We start from the raw sequence: 25,389 nt of genomic DNA on the forward strand, positions 1-25,389 counted from the left end.
TGCTTCTTTTTTTACTACTCAGCTCTCTTTGTTCTGCCATCTGGGATCAATGGCCTTTGGACATGTGAAGGACCTTCAAATATTTGAAGCCATCTCTCTGCTGTGAAGAACTTATATAAGAGGCAGGAGGGACAGCCATCATGAATTTGTGAAAATAGAAGTAGTATCTGGTATGAGGAATGGCAAGGACAGATTGACTTGATTAAAATACTTTGAAGGGGAATGATGTCTGTCTGTCTGTCTCTCTCTCTCTCTCTCTTTCTTTCTCTCTCTCATCTATAATAAGCCTGGAAGGTGGGTTGGAGTCAACTTGTGAAAGTAGTCAGTAAACCCAGTGATCCTTTCTTTTTTCTCCCACACCAGGGCTCCACAGTTACATTTAATTAAACAAACATTTACTTATTCCATTAGAAGAGTCTGTATTTGCATTGTTGGTGTAGTGAATTCATTCAACCTTTCTGGAGAGCAATTTGGGATTATGCCTAAAGGGCAACAAAAATGTGCTTACCCTTTGACCCAGCAATACCACTACTGGGTCTATACTCTGAAGAGATTATGAAAAAGGGTGAAAACATCACTTGTTCAAAAAATATTTATAGCAGCCCTGTTTGTGGTGGCAAAAAATTGGAAATTAAGTGAATGCCCTTCAATTGGGGAATGGCTTAACAAATTGTGGTATATGTATGTCATAGAACACTATTGTTCTATTAGAAACCAGGAGGGATGGGAATTCAGGGAAGCCTGGAAGGATTTGCATGAACTGATGCTGAGTGAGATGGGCAGAACCAGAAGAACATTGTACACCCTAACAGCAATATGGGGGTGATGATCAATCTGTTTGCTCATCCCTTCAGTGTAGCAACCAGGGACAATTTTGGGCTGTCTGCAATGGAGAATACCATCTGTATCCAGAGAAAGAATTGTTTTTTTTTTTTTTAGGTTTTTGCAAGGCAAATGGGGTTAAGTGGCTTGCCCAAGGCCACATAGCTAGGTAATTATTAAGTGTCTGAGACCTTATTTGAACCCAGGTACTCCTGACTCCAGGGCCGGTGCTTTATCCACTATGCCACCTAGCTGACCCCAGAGAAAGAATTGTGGAGTTTGAACAAAGACCAAAGATTATTACCTTCAAATTAGAAAAAAAGTTATATTATTATGTAATTTTACTATCTCATACTTTATTTTTCTTTCTTAAGGATGATTTCTCTGTCATCACATTCAACTGAGATCAATGTATATTATGGAACTAATGTAAAGACTAACAGAATGCCTTCTGTGGAGGGTGGAGGGAGGGAAGAAAGAATGGAGGGAAAATTGTAAAGCTCATAATAAATAAAATCTTTCTTAAAAAAAAGAGTCTGTATTTGATTTTAGGGATAATAGGGAGCCAATGAAGTTTACTGACCAGGGGAGTGACAAGATCAGGGTTGTTTTAGGATTATACTTTGGCAGCTGTGTGCAGGATGGATTGCACGGGAGAGACCTGAGGCAGGGAGACCAACTAGCAGTCCCTTGAAATAGTCCAGGAAAGAGGTGATGAAAACTGAACTAATATGGTAGTCATGTGAATGGAGAAAAGGGAATTAGTCAAAAAGATGTTGGTGAAGTACAACTGACAAAATTTGGCAACTGAATATCTATCTGAAAGGAGAGAGAATGAAGAATTGAGGATTACACCATGGTTTCAAACCTGGGCAACTTGAAGTACTAGTTGTGCCTTTGCAGAAATAGGAATGTTCCCCATGACCTAAATACTCAGTAATAAAGGAACTTTATGATAGTGCTATCATTATGGGGCTGGGTCATGAACTTTGGAAATGATGAATGTAGACACCTCCCAAGTGGCCCTTGCTTTATAGGGATCCTTTCCCCCCACCTCATTCTAAGAAGCTGGTTTATTTTGTAGTTAATAATGGGAAAGGGTCTCCCTTTTATGTATTCTTTGCTCCTTAGGGACCCAGAATCAAAACTTTCTATGTGACCTTGCTAATCTGTAATGCCAAGTGTCCCACTAACCCTAGTACTTGACTCTTTTCTTGAGGGTAGTGGAGGGTGCATGGAGTCTATCTTGTCCCTGTGTCCAAACTCCTTCCTTCTGGGTTCAGCCCATTCCTCCCCCCATCCACTGAACTCCCTTCTTACCTCGAATGGAGCTGCCCCCATTGTCCCCTGGGATCCAGGCCAGAGTGATAGAGGAAGCTGAGGTCTTAGATACAGTCAGTCGGGGCTGATCTGGAGGTACTGTAGGGGAAGATTCCAGATCTACTCAGTTTTCCTGCTACCATCCATGGCTCACCTCAATTCAATCCCCAGTCAGCTTAGCATCTCTCTAATATGGGAGAATTTCTCTCTGAGTGGTAAGAAATGACTCACAAGACTTATCTTACTGCATAAGCTGAATTGGGTTACCTACATCCCCAAAATGCTCCTCCATGGGTTTACATCAACCTCCAACTTCCCAAACTCTGAACAATTTAAAGCCATCAAAATTAAAGTATGGATCCCAGATGGAGAGAATGGGAACATTTTGGTGTCCCTATCTTTCTTTCTCTCTTCATGTCTCTATTTCTCTTCATACTTCCATTCTTTCCATTGTTTTCCATTATTTCTCCATTCTAATCATAGAATCATCTTATTTAATGTTGGAGGGAACCTTGAAACTTATTTAACCTTCTCACTTTATAGATGAGGAAATTGAGACCAAACAGTACCACCCAAAATAACTTAACAGAACCAGAATCCTAACCCAGATCTTCTGCCTTCCAATTCAGCCCTTGTTTTCATTCCATCCTGGAAATCAGTCTCTGTTCCACCCTGGAACCCAGCTTCTTTTTCCTCTTAGAACTACTCTTTCCTTTTCCCTGTGGTTTCTAACTCCACTTCTCCAAGGCTAGGTCATGCCTCCGAGCTCTCACCTTGTACCAACAGATTGATGATAATGGTATCAAAGCCCCAGGTGTTGGTGGCTGTACAGGTATAGTAACCAGAGTCCTCGGCCTTTACCGAGCGTAGCACCAAGGTCCCGTTAGTTTGGATGAGTCGATGCCCATCTACAGTTACAGCAATAGCAGAGTCCTCACTGTTGGTAGGAGGCAAAATTTACAGGGAGATGGGTTCAGGCAAACTCCTTAGCAACTTCTTTCCCCATGCCTTAAGGAAGGATTTGAGGGTGGGAGTAGAAAGGGTGACAGATGGAGTCCTGGCCAGGAATCAGGATCCTCAGTTCTCAGTCAGCAACCTTACAGTCTCTATTTCCATTCCATTAAATGCTCAATGAGAGGTGCAACTCTCAGAAGGAAGATAGGTCTTGCCTATGATTTCTTGGGGAATAATTATGTCAAACTCATGCTGAGGGGTGCAATAATTACTTACCTGTCCTTTGTCCATTTGATGGCTGGGACAGGTTCCCCAACTGAGGTACAGGGTAGACGAACATCTTTCATCCAGGGTGTAGTCACAGTGCCTCCAAATGAGATGATCTTGGCAGGGGCTATAGGATAAAGTACGGTGTGTTCCAACCTACCTCAACACATTAGCACTTTCTCCTTTTAAATTCAATTTTATTTTATTTTCAGTTCTTTCTTCCTCTGTCTCCCTTTCATTGAAAAGGCAAGAAAAACAAAATCCTTTATAAATAGGTACTATGAAAAACAAATTTCCTCACTAATAATATCCAAGAAGAAAGAAAGAAAGAGGAAGAAAGAAAAAGAAAATATATTTTAATTTGTACTCTGAGTCCATCAGATGTCTATCTGGAGGGAGATAGCATGTTTCATCATGTGTCCTTTGAAAATGTGATTGATCACTGTGTTTATCAGTTACTAAAGTCTTTCAAAGGTGATTATCATTACAACATTGCTGTTTCTATATAAATTGTTCTCTTTATTCACTCTGAATAAGTTTATATAGTCTTCCTGGGTTTTTCTAAAACCATTCCCTTCATCATTTCTTACAGCACAATTTCTTACAACACAGTAGTTTCTCATTGCATTCATATCTCATTGTTCAGCCATTCCCTAATTGAAGGAGACATCACCCTGGTTTCCAATTCTTTACCACTTCAAAAAGAGGATTAGTACTTTCTAATGCTATCTTTGCCTGACCTCCACTCTTTACCCTGTGATCTGAAGCAACGTATTAGTGTTGTGTGTGTGTTGTGTGTCTGTACATGTTTGTATGCAGGGCACACATATATTTGTGAAATATGGAGACAGTGATTTTAGTTCCTTGGCCAATAAACCAGTGTAATCTAATAGCAAGACAACTGGACACGTCACAATGCTTGGGTCCTAACTATGCTCTGACCTAGATGTATGATATAATGTAATCTCTTAGACTTTGTTTCTTCATCTATCACATGAGGATATTACTTGCCATCCCTCTCTCACAAAGTTGCCAAGCAAGTATCAAATTACAATTATATAAAGATTCTTCAAGTATAAAACACTAACTGGATAAACTTTAATACTTCAGTAATCATTGCTTTCCTTGATAGTATGAGTACAGATTCAAGTACAAAATAGATTCAAGATTCTTCCATGCCTTAGTATAGACTGTCTTCATGATTCCTGTTGTCTCCACTTTTTCACTTTTCACTTTCTTCTCAGCTCTTCACAATCTGGTTTCAGAATGAATCAAGATCTTATGAGTTTTTTCTCAGTCCTCCTTTCCCTAGATTTATCCATAACTTCTGTTGCTTACAAAATCCTTTTCTATAATCTCTTCTCTCTTGGCCTCAGAGATATTGAAAGGGAAATTGGGAGTGGAAGGAAACTATCTATGTCCAGATTAGATCCCACAAAAAAAGAATGTTAGAAGGCTATGAGTAAGAATAATGATGATGATGATAATAATAATAATAATAATAGCAGCTACTATCATATGATACTTTTAGGTATTGCAAAGGACTTTATGAACATTATTTCATTTGATACTACTAACAACTATGGGAGGTAGGTAATATTCTCATTTTTATAGATGAGGAAACTGAGGCAGGCAAATGAGAGTAGAAAATGAAAGAGTAGACCTCATTCAAAATGAAGAGGTAAAAAATGTGGTGGAGTGCAATATATATATATATATATATATATATATATATTCATTTGTGAGGAAATCTAAGCATCAGAGTGGAGAGCATTTGGGTGGAGACTAAAGAAGAGATAAACAGGATCAATATTGTCATTGGAATATATAATAGACACCTGGACAGAAGGAGGAAATCGATAAGGAATTTAGGAAACAAATCACAAGTGTGTATACAGTAATGATGGGAATCTGGTTTTGTTGACTAATTTCAAAATGGAAGAAAATACTAAATTTTAGTTATAAGTTTAGAGAAAAAAAATGATATATTTTTTTCCAATCCAAGTTCATGGGCCCCCTAGGAGATTTTTTGGATCTGAATCCTGGATCTAGAGGAAGATAGATTGAATTCACATAGATTCATATAGATTGAATGGAACTCTGGGTATTGATGGAAGGAGTTAGAAAAATGTCAACACAGGACAAGAAGTATGAATGGATTGTAATCTGGATCTTTGGAGAGAATATTTTCAATATGGAAAGCCTGCTCTATTATTACCTCCTCAGTGAAGTCTTCCCTAGTCTGCTCATTTGGTGATCATCTTTTTTTCCTCAGATCTCACTTGCCATTATTTTTGTACTTCTTTTATGTCATTACAATTACATTATTTTGTAATATCATTTATGTATTATCATATGTAAGTAATATCAGTGTAATAACATTATTTATGTATTATCATATCCTCTTAAGAGTGTGAACCTCATGAGCACAGGGTCTTTATCTAAATTTTGTATTTCCCCTAGCACTGGGTATACTAGACACATTAGATGCTTAATAAATCTTATTGAAATGAATTTAATTCCCTTCCCTTAGAAAGGAGAGATTACCTAGAAAGCAATTGAGAGGAGGGAGGTGAAGTTGTTGGGGATGGAGTGGGGCAATGTCCAGCATCAAACCTAGCAGCTTTAATACTGTAAATGTTTAATAAATGAAACTTTTGCTTGTGAGGCAATTGGGGTTAAATGACTTGCCTAGGATCACACAGTTAGTGTCAAATGTCTGAGGCTGAATTTGAACCCATTCCTCCTGACTCCAGGGCCAGTGGTCTATCCATTACTCTACCAGATGTCCCTTAAAAAATGACTGTTGAATTATTTGACAGAAGAGTGTGAGGTCAGATTGGAGTTGACCTTGACATTGTCCAGAAGAGGAGCTTTGGGCTGGAGGGAGGTTCGGAAATTGAGGAGCTCAAACTCCAGTCCTGCCAGGGTCTGCCTGAGATGGGAATTCTGGGCAAGAGCAGCAGACAGACACAGGTCGAAGCAGGTGGTTGTGAGGGATTCCTGGAGTCAGGGGGCAGTAGAGGCTCACTCTTCATGGATGCAGGCGAGGATTGAACTCTAATCGGCACATATCGGATATCTGGAACAAAATTCTCAGGGGGCAGGAATGAGAGGGAGGCTGCTCAGGCTGGGACCTCTGGGGGAGGCTGGGGTCTGTGCATGAATGTCCTGTGAAAGGGAAGTCTGCCCAGTTGGGGGGTTCTGAAACTTTATACAGCAACATCTTTCCACTCTTCCCTTCCCTCTCCCACATACTCCTTACCCTTTCCTGCTGGTTCGATGGTGACCTTCTCACTGATATTGCCCCGGCCAGCAGAGGTAACCGCTGCCACCCACAGCATGTACTGCTGCCCTCGATTCAAATGAGCGATACGGTAGAACAGTTGCTCTGGACTTGTCTCGTATTCACTGGGGGCCTGGATAGAATGGAGGGGTGGGTGGGGAGAGGAAAAGAGATTAACAGGGGACCCTAGCTAGCCATGTGTGTGCGTGCATGTGTGCGTGTGTGTGTGTGGGGGTTTCTGCTCTGTTTGTACTTACCCAGCTGGAAAAGAATAATTAGGGGCCACAACCTTTGGGTACTAAACCCATTGGTTTACCATCCTAGCAATTTGTCTGCCTTGATTTGGGGGGTGTGTCTTGATGATGCTACAGTGGAATAGCTGTGGTTATCTGTCCTTCCTTCTTGAAGCAGACCCTGACATTAGGGAGGTGATGCCATGACATAATCATGACCTGGATTTGAGTGAGGGGTGTTGTACTAGGTCACCAACCTCACTTTTTCCTCCAGAGTCACCTGAGCCCAGGACCAGATGGGAATCAGGATGACTGGGGAAGGTCCTGGGTCTGAAGTATGAGGATCTGAGGCTCTAAGGAACAGCATAGAATTTCTAGAATTGGAAGGGACCCCAAGCTACACGATTCAACCCTCTCCTTTCATAATAAGCTCAGCACCTCTGATTCTGCTTTTTTGCTTATAGAGTTTGACCTTGGGCAAGTCACTCTCTGCACTAAACTGTAAATTGAAAGGGTTTAAGTCAACCCTCTCTGAGGCCCCTTTGAGCTTGAGAGTCTTTGATCCTATGACTGGCAATGACTTGTGCCCCAAATACACCTGAGTGACCCCTGACCAGGGGCCTGTCATGGTTTCAGGGCACATGGATTATGTGTAGAGATTCACGGTATAAAATGTATGTATGGTGAGACTGGAGAAGAGGGAATTAAGAGATCTTTCAAAAGAAAAGAGCTCAGAACTCAGGACAGCAGTGGCTGCCTCATTCTACATTAGAGCTCTGTCCCTCCGTCCCACCTTTTAATTACTACCCTTTCATTTTTTCCGGCAGCAAACCTTTGGAGGGGAAGAAACAAGGAAGGGAAAGGAGAGGTCCTCACTCAATAGCACTTTATTATTATTAGTTGTACTATAGATCTCCACAGACATCCTACATGTTATATATGCATATTATACATATATGTATATATATATTTATATATATATTTTAACCAAATGACAGTTTTGACAAGTTGCCAACAAAACAATACCGGATCCCAGTGGCTTTACCAGTTGCTTTGATGAAAAGATTATGTTGCCTTGGAAACCAGTGGCTCAGATATTGAAATGAATTTGAGAAGGAGCTTTTGATAAGCACCAGTTTGCAGACCTCCTGTCAACCTCTTCCCTGGCACAGGCGGGATGGGGCTGGCTTTCATTTTATTTTATTTTTTGGTCAGCCGCGGGGAAGGGAGAGGAGGATGGCGCCAGGGACCCTTTGAAATTGGCACAGAGGGTTGGGGGGGGGGACCAGTCCAGGGAACAGATGGGGGTAGTAGGGCCAGAGGGAGAGAATAATTAGTTATCTCTGCAGTCGCAGCCTCTGGCACATGCACATGGGCACACGTGCGGACCAGCCTGGCACACTCACACACACATTCACACAGACTGGGCACTGGCTGGGATGCAGACATGCATATACTGAGAGACAGACACCATGGGGTGAGGGTGTGGGGGGTTACTTTCCATGCTCCAATTGTAAAGGTAATTTCCTGCTCGGCTGCCTAGGCACATATATGGGCTAGAGCCTCCAGCCTTAAAGGACCTAGTAGATTTTGAAAGGGGGCAGAAGGAACATATCCCTTTTAATCTGGAGTCTTCGTTAGTGGCCCCTGGTGGGAAGTCTAGGGCAAGACAAGTCACCACAGGCCTCCCCAGCCCTGGGGTGAGTTCTCTCGCTGCCTCTCTAATGAGGCAGAAGGGCCTGGCCGGAGGGGGGCAGGCCTGGAGGTGTCATAAGGATGCTGCTGTCATATGTGTGTGTACCTGTGTAATCTGGAATGTTTGTCTATTTGTGTGGATAGATAGATGTACAATGCCAGCCTGCCACTGTACAAACATATAGACCATCCATTTATTTGTGCATCTCTAGACCCTGGATGTGACCAGCCTAGAGAAGATACATACAGGTGGCTTGGGAAAGGAGATAGCAGTGGCTCTTGCAGACCCTGGCTGATCTACCATTGACTGGAGATTCCTTTCTTATATCCAAAGCATCTGGGTAAAACTCCTCTATCAACAATGCCATCCACATCCAGAGTGGGGAAAACCCCACCACAGAATCTGAATGTATACTATGTTAACTTTTATAAAACTTTCCGTATGTTTTTCCTTCCTATCCCATGTTTTTCTTTCTTTTGCTTTTGCTCTAATTCCTCATATTCAAAATGACTAATATGTAAATATGTTAAACACCAATGTACATGAAAATCTTTTACCAGACTGTTCATCACTGGGGGGTGGGGGTGGGTGGGAGGGGGTGGTGGTAGAAAAATGTGTAACTTATAAAAATGCAAGTGGATAAAAGTTGAAAAAATTCCATAGCATGTAAGTAGAAAAATAAAATAAAATGTCAATTAAAAATAAATAAATAAATAGGGAAAAATAAAACTTCTCTCTCTCTCTGAGAATCACTTTGGCTTTACCTCAGATGGTTCTGTTTCCATTTAATGCAACATGACAAGTAGATACACTCCACCTTCATATATATATATCTCATATACTTCTGCATACTCTTATCTAATACACTCACACCCTCAGATTTATATATACATTACCTCACTTTTTCATATACATGGATTCCAATATATGCTCACAGTTACTTAATGAATACACATAGAGGCTAGTGGTTTCAGCTCCAATGCTTTGAGGTCAGAATTTCCTGACCCAATTGCTCCCCTTGAGTTAAGAAACTCAAGTCCCAAATGGGAAAGATTCCTGTTCTAATCTAAGATCATTCTATTAATGTGTGGTGATTGTTCTATTAATGAAGAGGATGCCTTCTGACTACTCACTTTATAATTCAGAAAAGGCAAAAATAATAGCAAGAACAAAGGGGGGGTGGTCTGGGACTAGATGCATCCCCATCACTCCTAGAAGGAAGAAGACAGGGCGTGTTGGGTCCCCAGCCCTCTTGATGCTACATGAATTATTTCTGTGTAGCTCCAGGATAGCCTCTTTCCCCATCTTCCGCCATTCCCTACCCTGGGATTAGATATCAAATTCAGAGGAAGAAGGTCTCTCTTTAACCAGGTTCAGACTTTGTCAGGTTTATACCTTAGCTTGGCCATCATTTCTTCCTCAGGCATGGCTACTACTGACCCAGCATTGAAGAAGCTGGAACATCCCCCATTATTTCCTCCCTTGTCTTGTCCCAGATCCCTTCCCCTCTCCACTCAGTTAAGGCTAAGTTGGTTTATTCTTTCCCAGAAGATCTGGTAATGGAGGTGTCACTGGATTTGAGTCAGACTTAAGGTCTCACTAAGAATTCTCTGGGCCTGTAAACCCTGGAGGCTTGTCTTGAGGGTTTGGCCTCATTCTTCATCCTCCTCACCTGGCTGTGACCCTCTGGCACATGGAACTTAAATTAATCATGTGGCCCATAAATGTGATACAGGATAAAAATCTGGGGATGGTTCCAGAGGCACACCTATTGGCTGGTGGCAATCTAGATAGCTACATCTCCCCCAAGCAAGCCCACTCTTCTCCCCTTCCCTCTCTTGAAGCAAGGGGTCATCTTGGAGTCTTATCCTGTTAGAAGCATCAGGCTCCTGACTGTACTCAGAGGGCCACGTGCAGCCGGACCATTCCCAGACGCTCACTCACTGGCTGTCCAGACCCAGGACTGGAGCAGAAGATGGTATACTTTCGGATCACTCCATTAGGCTTGGCGGGAGGTAGCCAAGACACGACCACGCTGCTGGCTGATGAAGGGACGGCTTTGATTCCGGCGGGGGGACCTGGAACTGAGTGGGGAAGAAGTCCAGGTTAGCCCAGAGAAGGGAAGGGTAAAATGCCACCCTGGGGAAATAAGGACAACAACTGACATTTACCTAACATTTCAAAGCTTGCAAAGGGTGGCAGTGACCAGGCTGAGGCTGGGAGCAGGGTGAGGTCAGGATGAGCTCTGCTCTTTCTACCCACCTTGTCTCTAGTTTCACCTGCCATTCTGACCCAACTGGCTTTCTTGTGGTTCTCCCCCTTTAAAAATAATAGTTTATAAAAACACTTCAAGGCTTATGGAGTTCTTTCCATATATTACCTCATCTCAACAACCCTGGGAAAGAAGCACTGTTTTTAATACCCATTTTACAGATGAGGAAATTGAGGCAGGGAGGTTAAATGACTTGCTCAGGGTCATATGGCTAGTAAGTATCTGAGGCAAGATTTGAACTCTGGTCTTTCTTGACTCCATGCATAGGATACTATCCACTACATCACAGAGCTGCCTCTTCTTACTATTGAGCCTTTGCCCACATGCCAGCAATAGTCTCTTTCCTTCTCCTATCTACTTTCATATTGAATTCTCCCTGTTAAACCACAGTTCAGGGTCATTCATCCAAGAAGATCATCCTAAGAGTAATTTAGCCCACTCTCCAACCCACTAACACAATTTCTCAGCCTCCTCCCCCTTTAGTTTTTTTGGTTCTCACCCGGGGGAAGGAGGTTTCTTGTCAAATGAAAATAGTGTAAGGATGAGGTCACCCCCTCTCTGTGGTACTAAAGTCGAGGCTATGATTTTAGGAAGGAAAAAGGGGGCCACTTTTTTGACATGCCAAGAAACAGTATCAGGCCTGGGAAGGAATCCTCCCCCTCTTAACTCTGTTCTCAGGTAACCCAATTTCTACCAGTCCTTAGAGCATCAAGGAAAGTAGTTGACTATAGTTTCTGCTCCCCAAGGTGGGGGTAGGGTGGGTGGGAGAGCTTGGAATTGACTGGAGCATCTGTGACCTTAATCCCCTAATGTGCTTGACCAGCTTATCCCAACAATACCTTGATGGACCTTTCAGCATCTGCTACCCAGCAGCCTGGGTACTTTTGACTTGAGCTCTACGAAACCCAAACAGGTAGGGTTTTAATGGCAGCAAGAATGGGATTTATTAATATTGCACCCCTTGGAGAATGGGGGAGATGTTAGCAGAGAGATGTGTGGGAAGGGAAACAACTTTAATCTGAAGATTAGTCTTACAGGTCTCAGAGATGGTGCTTTCTCTCCCCAATATATGGATCCAGGTACAATCAGGTAACAATGATCACCGGAGGCAGGATTGAAGTGGTAAAAAGTCTCAAAAGGTAGGCCTTGGAGGGAGAGCAGGGACAGATCCCTCCTCCCTCTGCCTGCGTGATGGTGATAAGGGCTGACTTTGAAATGGTTCAATTTATATATCTCAGTTCTACCCTCCAGTCTCTCTAAATCTCTGTTCTCTTGCTTGGCATGTTATTGGGTGATGGGTGAAAATGCAACATCTTTCCTATCCTCCACAGTTGCAGGCAGATGCCCCTCTCTCATGATGTTTCCTCAGTTCCCTCCAGCTCACAATAATTCTTCCTGGTATCTCTCAAGGAACTTTGTTCCACTCATGTCTTTATCAGAGTCTAGTTTGGATGAAGGTTATTGGTGCCCTTGCACAAATATTAGCATCAGAATGTTGGCTCCTTGTGGGTGGGGACCATGTCTCCTTCATCTTTGGAGAAAGGCAGTCAGTATAGGGTAATATGCAGGGTCTCTGATAGCTACTGCCAGTGTGACAATGACCCAGTCCACAAGCCAACTCTATAAGATGGTTGGTTTTATAGAAGGTGCCAACTTGTGTTGAGACAAAGCTTTTCTTCCCTGGGAGTTCCTTATATTAATGAAATCACAGGTTTAGTCCTTTTTCCCAGTTTAACCAAAAGGCAAATAAGCGGCACAGTGAAGAGAGCTGTGGTTCTAGAATCATAAAAGACTGAATTCAAAGCCAGACTCAGGACACTTACTAGGTGGTGACAATGGGCAAGTCACTTAACCTCTGTTTGCCTCAGTTTCTTCAACTGTGAAACAGGGATAATCCTGGTGCCTACCAACTAGAGTTGTTGGTTTCAACAAGATAAAATTTGAAAAGCATTTAGCACACAATGTCTACCATATAGTAGGTATTTAATAAATTCTTATTTCCTTCCTTTCTATCCCTACGACCTGGGATTGTGTCTTACTCTTTTTTATTTTTAGGTTTTTTGCAAGGCAAACGGGGTTAAGTGGCTTGCCCAAGGCCACACAACTAGGTAATTATTAAGTGTCTGAGGTAAGATTTGAACTCAGGTACTCCTGACTCTAGGGCCAGTGCTCTATCCACTGTGCCACCTAGCCGCCCCTTGTGTCTTACTCTTAAAAGGTGCTGAATGAATGAATGAATGTACTTTTAATGTAGGTCACTCCCATGACTAGAATGTATTTCTCCTCTTTGCCTTTCTGAACTCTTTTCTTTCAAGGCTCAGCTTGTGAATTGCCTCTTCGCCAAAACCTTCCTTGATCTCCCAAGTTAAAAAGATGTTTCCCTTGGGGCAGCTAGGTGGTGTATAGGTTCTGGAGTCAGGAAGATCTCAGTTCAAATTTGACCTCAGATACTTGATAGTTACTATTTGGGTGACCTTAGTCAAGTCACTTAACCCCATTGCCCCCCCCCCAATATTTCCCTTCTCACATTTTGCCTTCCATCTTTCCTTTATATCACTACTTTCTATTGTGGATTACACTTCTCTAACCCCATTTCCCTCCATCTTCCCTCCCCCCAAAACAGGTCCTTGAGAACAGGTATTGCATCATTTTTCAGTCTTTGCATCTCCATGCATATCTTTGATGCTCAACAATTGCCCATAGAATTGAGTCTGATGGAATGGCTGATACCCTACCTCTAACTTTGTCCTTCAGGAACTATAACTCTAATTTCACTAAGATTATTCAATTGGAGCCTGTCCTGATGGTGGTTTCCAATAGATCTGTGAAGCCAATCCATGGGTGTATGATCTTTTTTCCTTCAAGGGGCATAAGGCTGAAGTCAGGTAGCCTTGGGTAGAGTAACTAAGGAGAGGGCATGTGTGTGTGTGTGTGTGTGTGTGTGTGTGTGTCTGCCTTTGTATGTTTCTGTATATGTCTGTGTGTTTCTCTGTGGGTGTATGTGTCACTACTTGTTTTAGGTCTAGGACACTTACTGTCCTCCTTGGTCTGGATATAGAGCACACTACTGCGGACGCCATCCCCAGCCTGAGTATAGGCCAGGACCTGGACACTATAGTTGGTGAACTTCTCCATGCCCCGGAGTTCTACTCGCTCCCGTGTAGTGGTGATGTTCTGCATCTCCCCCCATTCTGCAAAAAGAGAGACACAAGATGATGGAGGCTGTGGGAGGCTGTTCTGCCACCAATCTCAGAACATGGACCACCATTCTCTTCCTCTTACTTCAAGGGGACCACCCTGTCCATACTAGCCACGTCTTTGTATTACCTTCATTCCAACTTGGCCTATGGCTTATATTGATAATCTTCACTTTGAGAGAGAAGCAGAGTGACATAGTGACTGGAGGGACAGAGTGGAGGCTCTAAGATCCTTGGGGCATCTGTTCTCAAAACTGACGAGAAAAGGGCCAACCTGGGAAAGCAATACTTTCCCACTGATTTTGACTTTCACCCTGTAAGTGGGTAGGCTTCCTCTCATCCCCATATGTTTTTTCCTCAAAGCTATAGAACATCTATTCATGGAACAACTTTCAGGTCCCCTAATTCTTTACAGAAAAAAGAACTTAGGGCAGTTGCTTGGACAACGAGGTCCCAGACAGGGAAAACCAACACCCATCAACGTGACTGTGTTTACAGATAGGGTGCAAAAACAGTCAGCTCCCAATTATCTGGATGTGGGTCATCCATTCTGTGGGTGATTCATAGCAAACATCCAATCCCATGCTTCTTTCTAAGGTCTTCCTTTAGCAACCTCCCATACTTCTGGACCAGTTCTATGCATTGTGAACCAGTGAGCATTAGGGAATGAAAACTTATTTTAGTATCAGGAACTGATTTAGTAATTCAGAAACTAAACCAGAAAAGGCCCTTATCACTTCTCTCTGGATGATTGTAAAGGTTTCCTATATGGTTTTTCTACTTCCAGTCTCTCCTGTCCAATCTAGTCTTCATTTAGCTGCCAAAAAAGCCTAGGATTGACCACATCACTCTTGTATTTGCTTATCTTTCTAGATGTTGTATCCTGCAAAAAGAAATTTTTTGAGGGCAGGGATTAATGCTTTGTCTTTTTGTCTCCTATGTCTAGCACAATGCCTCTTGTACTTAAATACTTGTTGAAGAAAATCATCCATTCAATGAATCATTCAGTCAACCAATCAACAAACAGTTACACTTACTATGTGCCAGTTTTAAGACTGGTGATATAAAGAAAAAGCAAAAACAATCCCTGATTAAGAAAACTGACATTCTTTTGTTTAAAATTAAATTTCTTATTTTTTCAAATAATTTTTCTCTCTTCCTTTTCCCTCTCAATGAACAATAAAAAAGATAGAAAAATAAAACCCTCATAACAAATACACATGGTCAAACAAAACAAATTCGCTGAATTAACCATGCCTCAGAATATATGTCTTATTCTACATCTTAAGTCCATTACTTTACTGTCATGAGATGGGTAGAGTCAACATTCTAATGGAGGAGCCAACATATCCATAAGTTGGTATACATAACATAAATACAGAACTGATGGGAGGTAGCCCTAGACACTAACAGTTGGGAGGTGACAAAGGACGAGGCCTCCTTCAGGAGATGGTATTTGGGGTGATTCTTAAAGGAAGTCAGAGATTTTACTTATCAGAGATTAAGAGGGAGAATTTTCCAAATATAGGGGATAGCCAATTGAAAAGTATAGAGTTGGGAAGTAGGGTATCTTTTCAAAAGCAAATAGAAAATTTTGGAAGGTTTATGTGACACTTTGGATTTTCTTGGCCATTATTCCCTACTATTACTTTATGTAACACTAATATTCATTTCCATGGCTTGGCTTTGAGAGTAGTAGCCTTTGATTAGGTCATCTTCAGACTCTGATAATAATCTAGTCCCACCTAGCATACTGAATGAAGCATAGCAGGGGTTATATCATGCATGATCTCCTCCCTCCAAGTTGGAGGAGAAATGCAGGTCCAAACCCAAAAGACAACATTGCCCTCTTTTGCTCACCATCCTAAAAACTGAAATCCCCATGTACTCACCTCCATCCATATAGAGAGACCAAAAGATGACCCGATAGCCCTTCAGGACGCCATTGAGTGTGCTTCGTGGTGGCTCTGACCAGGAAATGACAGCTACATCTGAAGTGATGGACAGGGCTCGGACATTCTCAGGAGGCTGGCTGGGCACTGTGCAGGGAGAATAGGAAAGAAATTAGTTTGAGGGATGGGCAAGTTATTGAATAAAACAAATAAACCAGTCATCTTCATGAAAATGGACCAATGCATCTTAGAACATAGGGAGATCTTGCTTATCTGATGTGCAGATGTCACAGAGGAGAACAAATAATGGACACATTGACTTACAGGTTAATGAACCAAGAATATCTCAACATGTTAGACTGAGGGGTCAACAAACTGAAACAAAAAACATTGCAGTAGGTCCAGTTTGGTCTTTTAGCATGGTTAGGTAGCATTTCATCTCAAAAAAGACCTGGAGGTTTTAGTAGATTACAAGCTCAATATGATTCAATAGGGTCCTAGGGCAGCCAAGAAAACTACTGCATTATGAGAAATATAATGTCTAGACTGGGATGAATGATGAATTTCTTGTACTCTACCCTTGCAAGACCACAACTGGAGCTTTGTGTTCAAATATGGGTACTGTGTTGATAAGCAGGAGAATGTTAAGAAGAGGATAGCTGAGATGGTGATTGACCTTGACATGAAGCAAAAAAATATGAGGTTTAGTTGAAGGGACTGGGGACATTTATTCTGGGGAAGAGTTAGGGAAGGCAGAATTACTTTCTTAAAACATTTGAAGGACTGTCTCTTGGAAGAGAGATTAGAGTTATTCTGTTTGTTCATAGAAGGACAGAAATAGGGTCAATGGATGGAATTTTGGCTTGATGAAGGGGAAAAATTCCCAACTGTTAGAGTTATTTGTGATTCTGTTACTGTGACTTAGGAGCAATATAAAGGTTCAGTGAGTTTCTTTGAGATTTTTAATAGTAAATACTTTTCAAGATCCAAATCCATTGCTGTTTTAGCTAAGTTATATACAATCCCTATATAATCAGAAAGATGAATAGAGCACTGGCCCTGGAGTCAGGAGGACCTGAGTTCAAATCCAACTTCAAACTCTTAATAATTACCTAGCAGTGTGATCTTGGGCAAGTCACTTAACCCCATTATCTTGCAAAAACAAAACAAATCAGAAGGCTCCACAGAATAACTGATAGGATAACTCCTGGATATAGAGCACCCTCCCTGTTGGACTATATATCAAGATCTTGATAACATTGAACAGAGTCAGGGTGAGACCTAATTGCAGTCCTGAGCTACTTAGAATATAGTTAGACATCCTAAAATTTCCTTAGATACATTCTTCTAGTATGGTGCACTATAATGCTTAGTTTGCTAGTCAGCTCTTTGTGGATGAACAACTGATAAAAGAAATAAAGGTAAATGTTTGGTAAAGCTCAGTAGATCTGTGCTCTTACCATGTCAAACCACAGATCTTAATAGAATGAAGTGAATTGACTCCTAACTCTAGCCAGGAATTTAAAAAGCAACCCCAGGGGCTGGGAACTCCTGAGTCCTAATGTAAACTGGGGTGGGAGAGTAGAAGAGTTACCCTGGGAGGCAAAGGTGAGTGGAGTCACCTAGGACTGTCACATGTTCTCCAAAAGGGTGAACAGTGTTTGTGGTGGGATGGGACTTACTGGAATTGAAGGGGCATCTCCCTGATGCCACAATTAAATACATCCAAATCACTCCAGATAACATGAAAGCTTTTTGAGAAGACCTCCAGAGAAGGAGATTCCAAAACCTGCCATGGTCACCCATTCCATTGCCTTTTACCCTTTCTCTTTAAGGGAAGCCTTTTTTTTTAGTTTTACCTTAAATCCTTCTGATCTAGAAGTTGAAATAATATTTACAATTCACATCCTTTTGTTTTGCAATGACAAATCTGAGGGTACATTGATTCCCCTAGTGTTATTTGGGTAGCATCCCTGGGACTTCCCATTGCCTACTGAAGGGCAAGGGACAAAGGAGAGACCTAATCTGCCTTACTCTGAATGGGAGAAAGAAAGTAGAAGCTGGATGGAAGGTAATTAGATCCTGTTGCCCCACAAGAGGCAACTCTAATTTTTATGAGCATTTAAATGATAATACATCATCCTAACGATCCTCTTTGAGAATGATTATTGTTTCATATTACTTAGGTGTAAAAATATAAGCGCCATGTAATTAGGGACCGAGTGTAATAAACTAATACAGATAGCCTGTTCGAACAAAATGAAGGTAATATAATTATGGAAAAGACACCATTGTTAAAGCTGGGGCCCTTGAATACCCCAGGAGGAGTGCTAATATTGCCAGGAAACGATCAGGATTTGACAGGATAACGAGGGCCTTAATTAAGTATGAAAAACTGCTGAGCAAATGTGGCTGGAAACTTTTTTCCTCCCCTCTATGTTGGGAAATGACTCCACGGCCATTGTTGATCTCTTCCTGATGGAAATGTCAATGGCCCCAGGGGAGAGAGAGAAGGAGATGGCAGGATGGGAGGCCAATAGCTGCTGAAGGTTATGAGGGAGGACAAGCCCTGTCTAGCTGTGTCCCTGACAGTCCTGTGTTAGTCAAGTGATGCTAGGATAAACTTGGGATACTTGCTTCATCTCAGTTTGCACCTTCCCAACCCCTTGGGGTCACCTGTCCAAAACTTCCTTCATCTGGCCCTCTTTTCTCCCAAATTGAGTTGAAGAATGAATTATCTCCCAACATACAATTTTTTTTCCTTTTAAAGCCCCACTTGTCGAGTGATCACTTTTTTATATTTCAGAATGTTTTTGAAATTCCATTACCTCCATCCTGAATTGGACCATCTGAAGCCAGTAGTTTACTTTGTAATTGATTGACTGAATTTTGAACTGATCTGATGACAATAAACTTAACTCTCCTGGTTCCCTTCCACCTTGACCATATCCTCTCAACCACTGAGGTCCTGACATATATCCACTTGTCATATTTTATTGTAAAATTAAAAGTTTACCTATCATTTTTACTTGGTCATAGCCCTGTCATTTTATTCTGTCACTTCTCTTCTTTGGTCCTAAACTCTTTTTTTTTTTTTTTTTGGCAAGACAATGGGGTTAAGTGACTTGCCTAAGGTCACACAGCTAGGTAATTATTAAGTATTTGAGGTCAAATTTGAACTCAGGTCCTCTGGACTCCAGGAATGCTGCTCTATTCACTATGCCACCTAGCTGCCCCCATCCTAAATTCTTAAGGCAGCAAAGGTGTCATGGAAACTTCCAGATCAGTAGTTCAGCCTATCCGTTGACTTGGTTTTATCTGTTTTTTCCTCTCACTAAACCACTACAGAGAACCATTTCTCTTCTAATGGATTGCTCTTGTTATTCCATTCAAAGTGGAACAGATGAGAAGTTAGATATTAGAGCAGTTGAAGACTTGTGAACTGTAACCCTAAATTTAAAATTTAAAGAGGTAAGAGATGAATGATATCACCCTGAATCCCACAGCTCCAGTAAATAGTTTAACCTTTGGCTAACATTCACCTCATAAATTACTCAGTGTGTTTCTTTATTTCTGTCTCCTTCTTCCCTGTCTCTCCTCATTTTGCTTCCCATATGTGTTTTTCTCTCTCTGTTTCTCTTTCTTTTGGTTTTCTCAACTCTCTGCTTTTTTTCCCCCATTCTTGATTACCTTCTCTTCCTTTGTTTCCACATTTGTTCATTTTCCCATTATTTCCTCTTTTTGTCTTCCTTTCCCTTCTTTTCTCCTTCCTTAACCCCTAACTTTTTCCTTTCTATATTTAATATCTATAATTTTTGGCTTTTCATGTATATATACTGATTTCATTTTTTCCCTATGGGAGAGTGATCATCAAGAGAAAGAAATTTTTATTTTTTAATAATATTTTCTTTTTTCTTTTCTTATTTTTTTCTTAATTTAGAGAAGGGAATTTTTTCTGCTCCTTGTCTTAGCTGTATGGTGCTTAGCACATCAGCAATGTGCAAATAAATATTTAACAAAGACTCTTTGAAGAGGATAATAAGATCTCATTCATTTAAATTTACAAGTGCTTTCCTTACATCAACCTCTTGATGTGGGGAATTGTCATTGTAACTATTATTATTCCATTTAACTGCCTAGGTCAGACCATATCTAGACTCTATTTTAGGAAGGGCATACTTAGAAGAGGATGCTTAAAATAGTGAGATAATTTGGAATTAAGGCATAGAAGAATCATTTGGAGGAACTAGGAATACCTAATTTGGAGAAGAGAAGATTTAGGAGGTCTGTGGTAATCTTCAGGATTAGATTTATTTTACTTGGCTTTTGGAGGAAATTGGAGAGGTAGATTTTAGTTAGACCTAACACAAATCTTTTTTTTTTTGTTGTTAGATTTTTTAAGGCAATGGGGTTAAGTGGCTTGCCCAAGGCCACATGGCTAGGTAATTATTAAGTGTCTGAGGTTGGATTTGAACCTAGGTACTCCTGACTCCAAGGCCGGGGTTCTATCCATTATGCCACCTAGCCACCCCTAACACAAATCTTAATAAGTAAAACTATGCACTAGCAGATGGGAGATAGTGAGTTCCTCATCCTTCAAGGTCTCTAAGTGGAACCTGAATAATGAATTATCAAGAAGGGATTTCTGTTCAAGTTCAGGTTAGACTAGGAACCTCTCATGTTCCTTCCAACTCTGAGTCAGTGACTTACTCAGGGTCATGTAGTTGGTAGGTATAAGTCAGATCTAATAGGATCATAGAACTTGGTAGCTAGAGGTATGATTCAAAGACTAATGCTCTCTCTCTCTCCAGGACATTACCACTCCTGCACTGTTTCTTGTGTGAGTTCTCCATAAAATAGTCCTTTTGGCATTTGAGCACCATGGTCAGTCCATTGGAATTGAGCTCTCTATAGTAGTTTGAATACTTGGCAGTTTAGCTGGAGAAAGGACCACAGTGTCTGGAATCTTATCCTGCCAAGTGATCTTCAGAATCTTCCCAAGACTATTTAAATGAAAGTTCTCCAGTTTCCTGGCATGACACCGGTAGACTGTCCAAGATTCATAAGCATACAGTAATGAGATCAGAACACAATGGTTCTGTAGACCTCCAGTCTGGTAGTCAGGTTAATACCTCTTCTCTCCTCCCAAACACTGAGCTAGCTCTCACAAAGGGTAAAGGCTCATGGGATGGGGTGAGAGATCAGAAAAAGCGATACAAGGATACTCTTTTTTTTTAAGTTTTTGCAAGGTAATGGGGTTAAGTGGCTTGCTCAAGGCCACACAACTAGATAATTATTAAGTGTCTGAGGTCGGATTTGAACTCAGGTACTCCTGACTCCAGGGCCAGTGCTCTATGCACTGGGCCACCTAGCTGCCCCTAAGGATACTCTTAAGAACTTTGGAATTGATTATGCAGTACAGGAAACACTGGCACAGGACTGCCCAGCATGGTGTGTCCTCCACAGAGAGGCATTGTGCTCTAAGAGGAAGGCAGAATTGAGGCAGCTCAAAAGAAATATGAGATGTGCAAATTTAGAGAATCTACCCTAAAAGTTCATGTGGCCTATTTGTGCCTGACCTATGGTGGAGCATTCTGGTCTTGTATTGGTCTGATCAATCAGATACTGCTGATGCTTGTCCTTCATTCTCGAAGAAGACCATGACATGAGGGAAGTGTTACCATATCAAGCATATGAATTGGATTTGAGTGAGGGGGTGGGGGGAGTGTTAAATCATCAGCCTCACTTTCTCTTCCAGGGTCATCTGGATCCAGTGGCCAGATGTGGATGGAGATGACCCTGGATGCTAAATTTACATTCTCCTTGTCCCGTCAGGTCATTATGGAAACAATATTATAGTCTGAGGCTTCTGACTCTGGGTTTGAATGCAAATTATGCCCTTTACCCCCATATGACTATAGGTTAATAAGTTACTTCCCTTTCCAAGACCTCAGTTTCTTCCCCTTTGAAGGTCCCTTTTAATCCCAAATTTTGGTTCCTGTCAGGAGCATCTACTTGCTAAAGAAGGACCAGATGAGGGGATGAGGTGAGCAGAGGTTGTGACTTGCCCAGGGTATTATAACAACTAAGTGTCTGATGTAGGATTTGGATTCAGGTCTTCTTGAGTTCTAGATCCAGTGCTCTGTCCACTGTATCTCCTTGTTATTTGGAAATTCTTCCATGGTTCTGGGCAGAAAAGATTGGTCTTAAATTATTCTTTTCTTTTTAGGGGATTAGGACCATCTCTGGAGGCATATCAAGGGCTTTCTCTCTTCAGTTGTATGGATGAAAATCTGGTGCTTTCTATTTGGGGATATGGAAGAGTATTTGCCAATAATATTAATATTAAAATGAATAATAATTAACATTTTATGTGGTATTTACAACCCTATGAAATAGATATTATTAGTATGCTAATTTTACAGATGAGGAAAATGAAGAATTTCATAGTCAAGTGATTGTATTAAGTTCATAAAGCTAATAAATATCTGAGTATTTCTAACTACAAATTTAATAGGTCAAGTCACCTCCCTTTTAGCTGTCTCTCAGCTTTGGCATTTCATGAATTGGTGATCAACTTTGAAATCACTCCCTGTCCCCTTCTTAGCTTTACCTACTCCATGGCAGTCTTGTTCCCCCCCCCCCCCCCAAGCCCTTGGACCATTCTCACCATCCTCTAATGTAGTAGCATTGATCTCACTGGATGAGGGACCTGTCCCTGCCCGGTTGAAGGCCTGGACCACTACCCCATACTGAGCAAACTTCTTCAGGTTGTCCAGAGTATAGACCTCACTGTCTCCAGTAGCCTTCATCTCCACAATGCTGTACTGGCCATTGCTGCCAGGGCTGTTCTCCCGGTAACCGATCTGGTAGCCACGGATCACGCCATTCTGGAGCTCCTTCTTTGGAGCCTAGGAGAGGTAGGGAGAAGGATGATAGTTACAGAGGAGGCTCCTGGGAAAGCCCCATTTGCACCAACTTGATGGCTTGGGAGAAACTAGTGGTAAGAGAGAGCTGATGTGGTTTGTTTGAAACTGAAGTTCTTTGAATTGTTCTGGTTAGGGTATTGTTTTTCATACTGTTGCTGCTCAGGTAAAGAAGGGAGAAGATTTGGGGAAGGAGGATTTTGTAGATTGGTAGATATATTTAGGAAATACAATCAGAATGTGAAGAAGAAAATGGGATTGTAGAAACCTCCTTTGGGTCTCAATAGTCTGTCAGTGGCACTGGATAAGGATTAAGAGAGTCTTAAACACACATTCACACCCCAACATTAAGGCTTCCATACACGGTCATAATTAGCATAGGATGACTGAGATTTTGGTTTAGAGAACAAAAATTTAGAAGGTACTTGGGCAGCATATGTAGTCTTTTGGCTCAGTAGAAACTGCATATCTGCTTAGCAAGAAAGAATTAGTAAGAAAATGGAAGTGCCCAGGTGACTTGTAGTGGATGAACTCCAAACTCTTCCCCAGCCCGTGGCTGCCTCTTCTTTTCTTCCCCTGCATAGACTGAGGGTGGGTTTCTAAACTACTTTCCCAGAGGGAAAATAGCTAGTTATGGCTCTGTGCTTAGGGAAGTTGGCTCACTGGAACTAAGTATGCCCATCTAGAAATGGGAAGATAGGGCCAATGCTGGGTTTGAAAACAATGAAGATAATTTAAAAAAACCACTACCTTTTATTGTGTTTAAAAACAATTAGGCTAATAAAAAAACCAGCCAATTTTTTTTTACTTTACTGAAAGTATTATTTAAATTATTTTCATTGCTTTTTTAAAAAGACTGTTCACTTAATAAAATGGTATTTTAAATTAACTTAATTTAGGAAGGACTTTTAAATGTTTATTGTTATCATTTGTTTTTATATCACCTTCATTTCCAAATATATTCCTCTTCTCTCCCCTCTCTAGAGAGCCATCTCTTGTAACAAAGAATAAAAAGAGAGAGGAAAAAAAGTAGTTCAGAAAAAATAATCATGTCATCTGAGTCTAGCAGGATACAATGTTCCATATTTTAGTCCCCCAACTCTGCAAAAAGTGGTGCCTCAGGGTCGGCTAGGTGGCACAGTGGATAGAGCACTGGCCCTGGAGTCAGGAGTACCTGGGTTCAAATCCAACCTCAGACACTTAATAATTACCTAGCTGTGTGGCTTTGGGCAAGCTACTTAACCCCATTGCCTTGAAAAATCTAAAAAAAAAAAAGTGGTGCCTCTTCTTGACTCGAGAAGAAAGTTTAAACAGTATTGTGAGTTGGTCAATTATGATGGATGCAGCTCCTCTCAGCAGTTCAGAGATCAAGGACAAACCTAGGAGACCTGTTATGGACAGCATCATCTACATCCAGAGGGGAAAAAACAAACTAACCACGGGATCTGAATGTATACTATGTTCACTTTTTAAAACTTTCTCTTATGTTTTCCTTTCTATCTCGTGATTTTCTTTCTTTCCCCTTAGTCCTAATACCTCTTACACAGAGGGACTAATGTAAATATGTTAAATACAATTGTAGATGTATAACTTTTACCAGACTTTGCTGCTAAGGGGAGGGGGGAGGGAAGAGAGGGTAGTAGAAAAATTGTATAACTTTAAAATTTGCAAATGGATGAATGGCATGTAATTTGAAAAATAAAATGAAATATCAATTAAAAGTTGACCCCTCTGCCAAGATAAGCTCATCTGAAAACTAAAATAAATAAATAAAGAAGATGGTTTAGCAAAAATCTGAATATTTGTTTTGTCCTGAATCAAACATTTCTTTGTACTTGGGCAGATACTTTATTAATTAGCAAGCAGTCCATTTCTGCACTTGGAACTTAGCATAAAAAAACGAGGCACAGACACATGTGTAAACTACATATAGCCACATTTTCATATACGTTAACACTAGCATTTCTAAGCACACTGGCATACATAATATCTGCACATAGCTTGAGAGAAGTATATTTCCCTCCATACACCCTGATGTAAACTCCTATCTATCCCTCTATCTTAACACACACCTACATGCATCATGATACAGACATATCACATACATACCTATGTGGATCCTGATCCACACATATGCACACTCACATACACACACACACACATTCACCAGGTTTTAAATCAATCTTAACAATATTTCTCTGAAGCATTAAGAAATCAATAGGACTGACTGCAAATTTATGTTATAAAGCTGGGATGATCCATCTCACTGAAAGAGTCTTAAAATGAAGTGACTTATCTTTCAAGTGGATCTTTATTTTTCATTAATCTGTTTCTTGGTGCTAAAAGGAAGAAGAAAGGAAGAAAGGAAAAAAAAGAAATCCCTGGAGAAGCCAACCCAAAATTTATTGACTGGATGGTTCATTCTGAAGTCCTAACTTTCTAATCAATTATATTTTTCATTATGTAACTTTGGAGAAATAAATCTGACTCTTAAGTTTTTATTGACTCCCTGGCTTAGGTTTTC

The 25,389-nt window shown here is 41.0% G+C and overlaps 1 protein-coding gene across 1 annotated transcript in view; it reads right to left on the reverse strand.

Moving 5' to 3' along the window:
- The window catches only part of DSCAML1 (DS cell adhesion molecule like 1), a 504,780-nt gene that overhangs the window by 21,179 nt on the left and 458,212 nt on the right, over nt 1-25,389 (reverse strand). The window contains exons 17-24 of the mRNA XM_074216774.1: nt 22,610-22,850; nt 15,940-16,086; nt 13,886-14,041; nt 10,523-10,662; nt 6,629-6,782; nt 3,373-3,490; nt 2,916-3,079; nt 2,143-2,241 (exon numbers count right to left, since the gene is read on the reverse strand). Of these exons, the coding sequence (XP_074072875.1) occupies nt 2,143-2,241; nt 2,916-3,079; nt 3,373-3,490; nt 6,629-6,782; nt 10,523-10,662; nt 13,886-14,041; nt 15,940-16,086; nt 22,610-22,850 (1,219 nt within the window). The remainder of the gene's footprint in view (nt 1-2,142; nt 2,242-2,915; nt 3,080-3,372; nt 3,491-6,628; nt 6,783-10,522; nt 10,663-13,885; nt 14,042-15,939; nt 16,087-22,609; nt 22,851-25,389) is intronic.

The sequence above is a fragment of the Macrotis lagotis genome, chromosome 1, assembly GCF_037893015.1.
Source record: "Macrotis lagotis isolate mMagLag1 chromosome 1, bilby.v1.9.chrom.fasta, whole genome shotgun sequence".
Taxonomy (NCBI): Eukaryota; Metazoa; Chordata; class Mammalia; order Peramelemorphia; family Peramelidae; genus Macrotis; species Macrotis lagotis.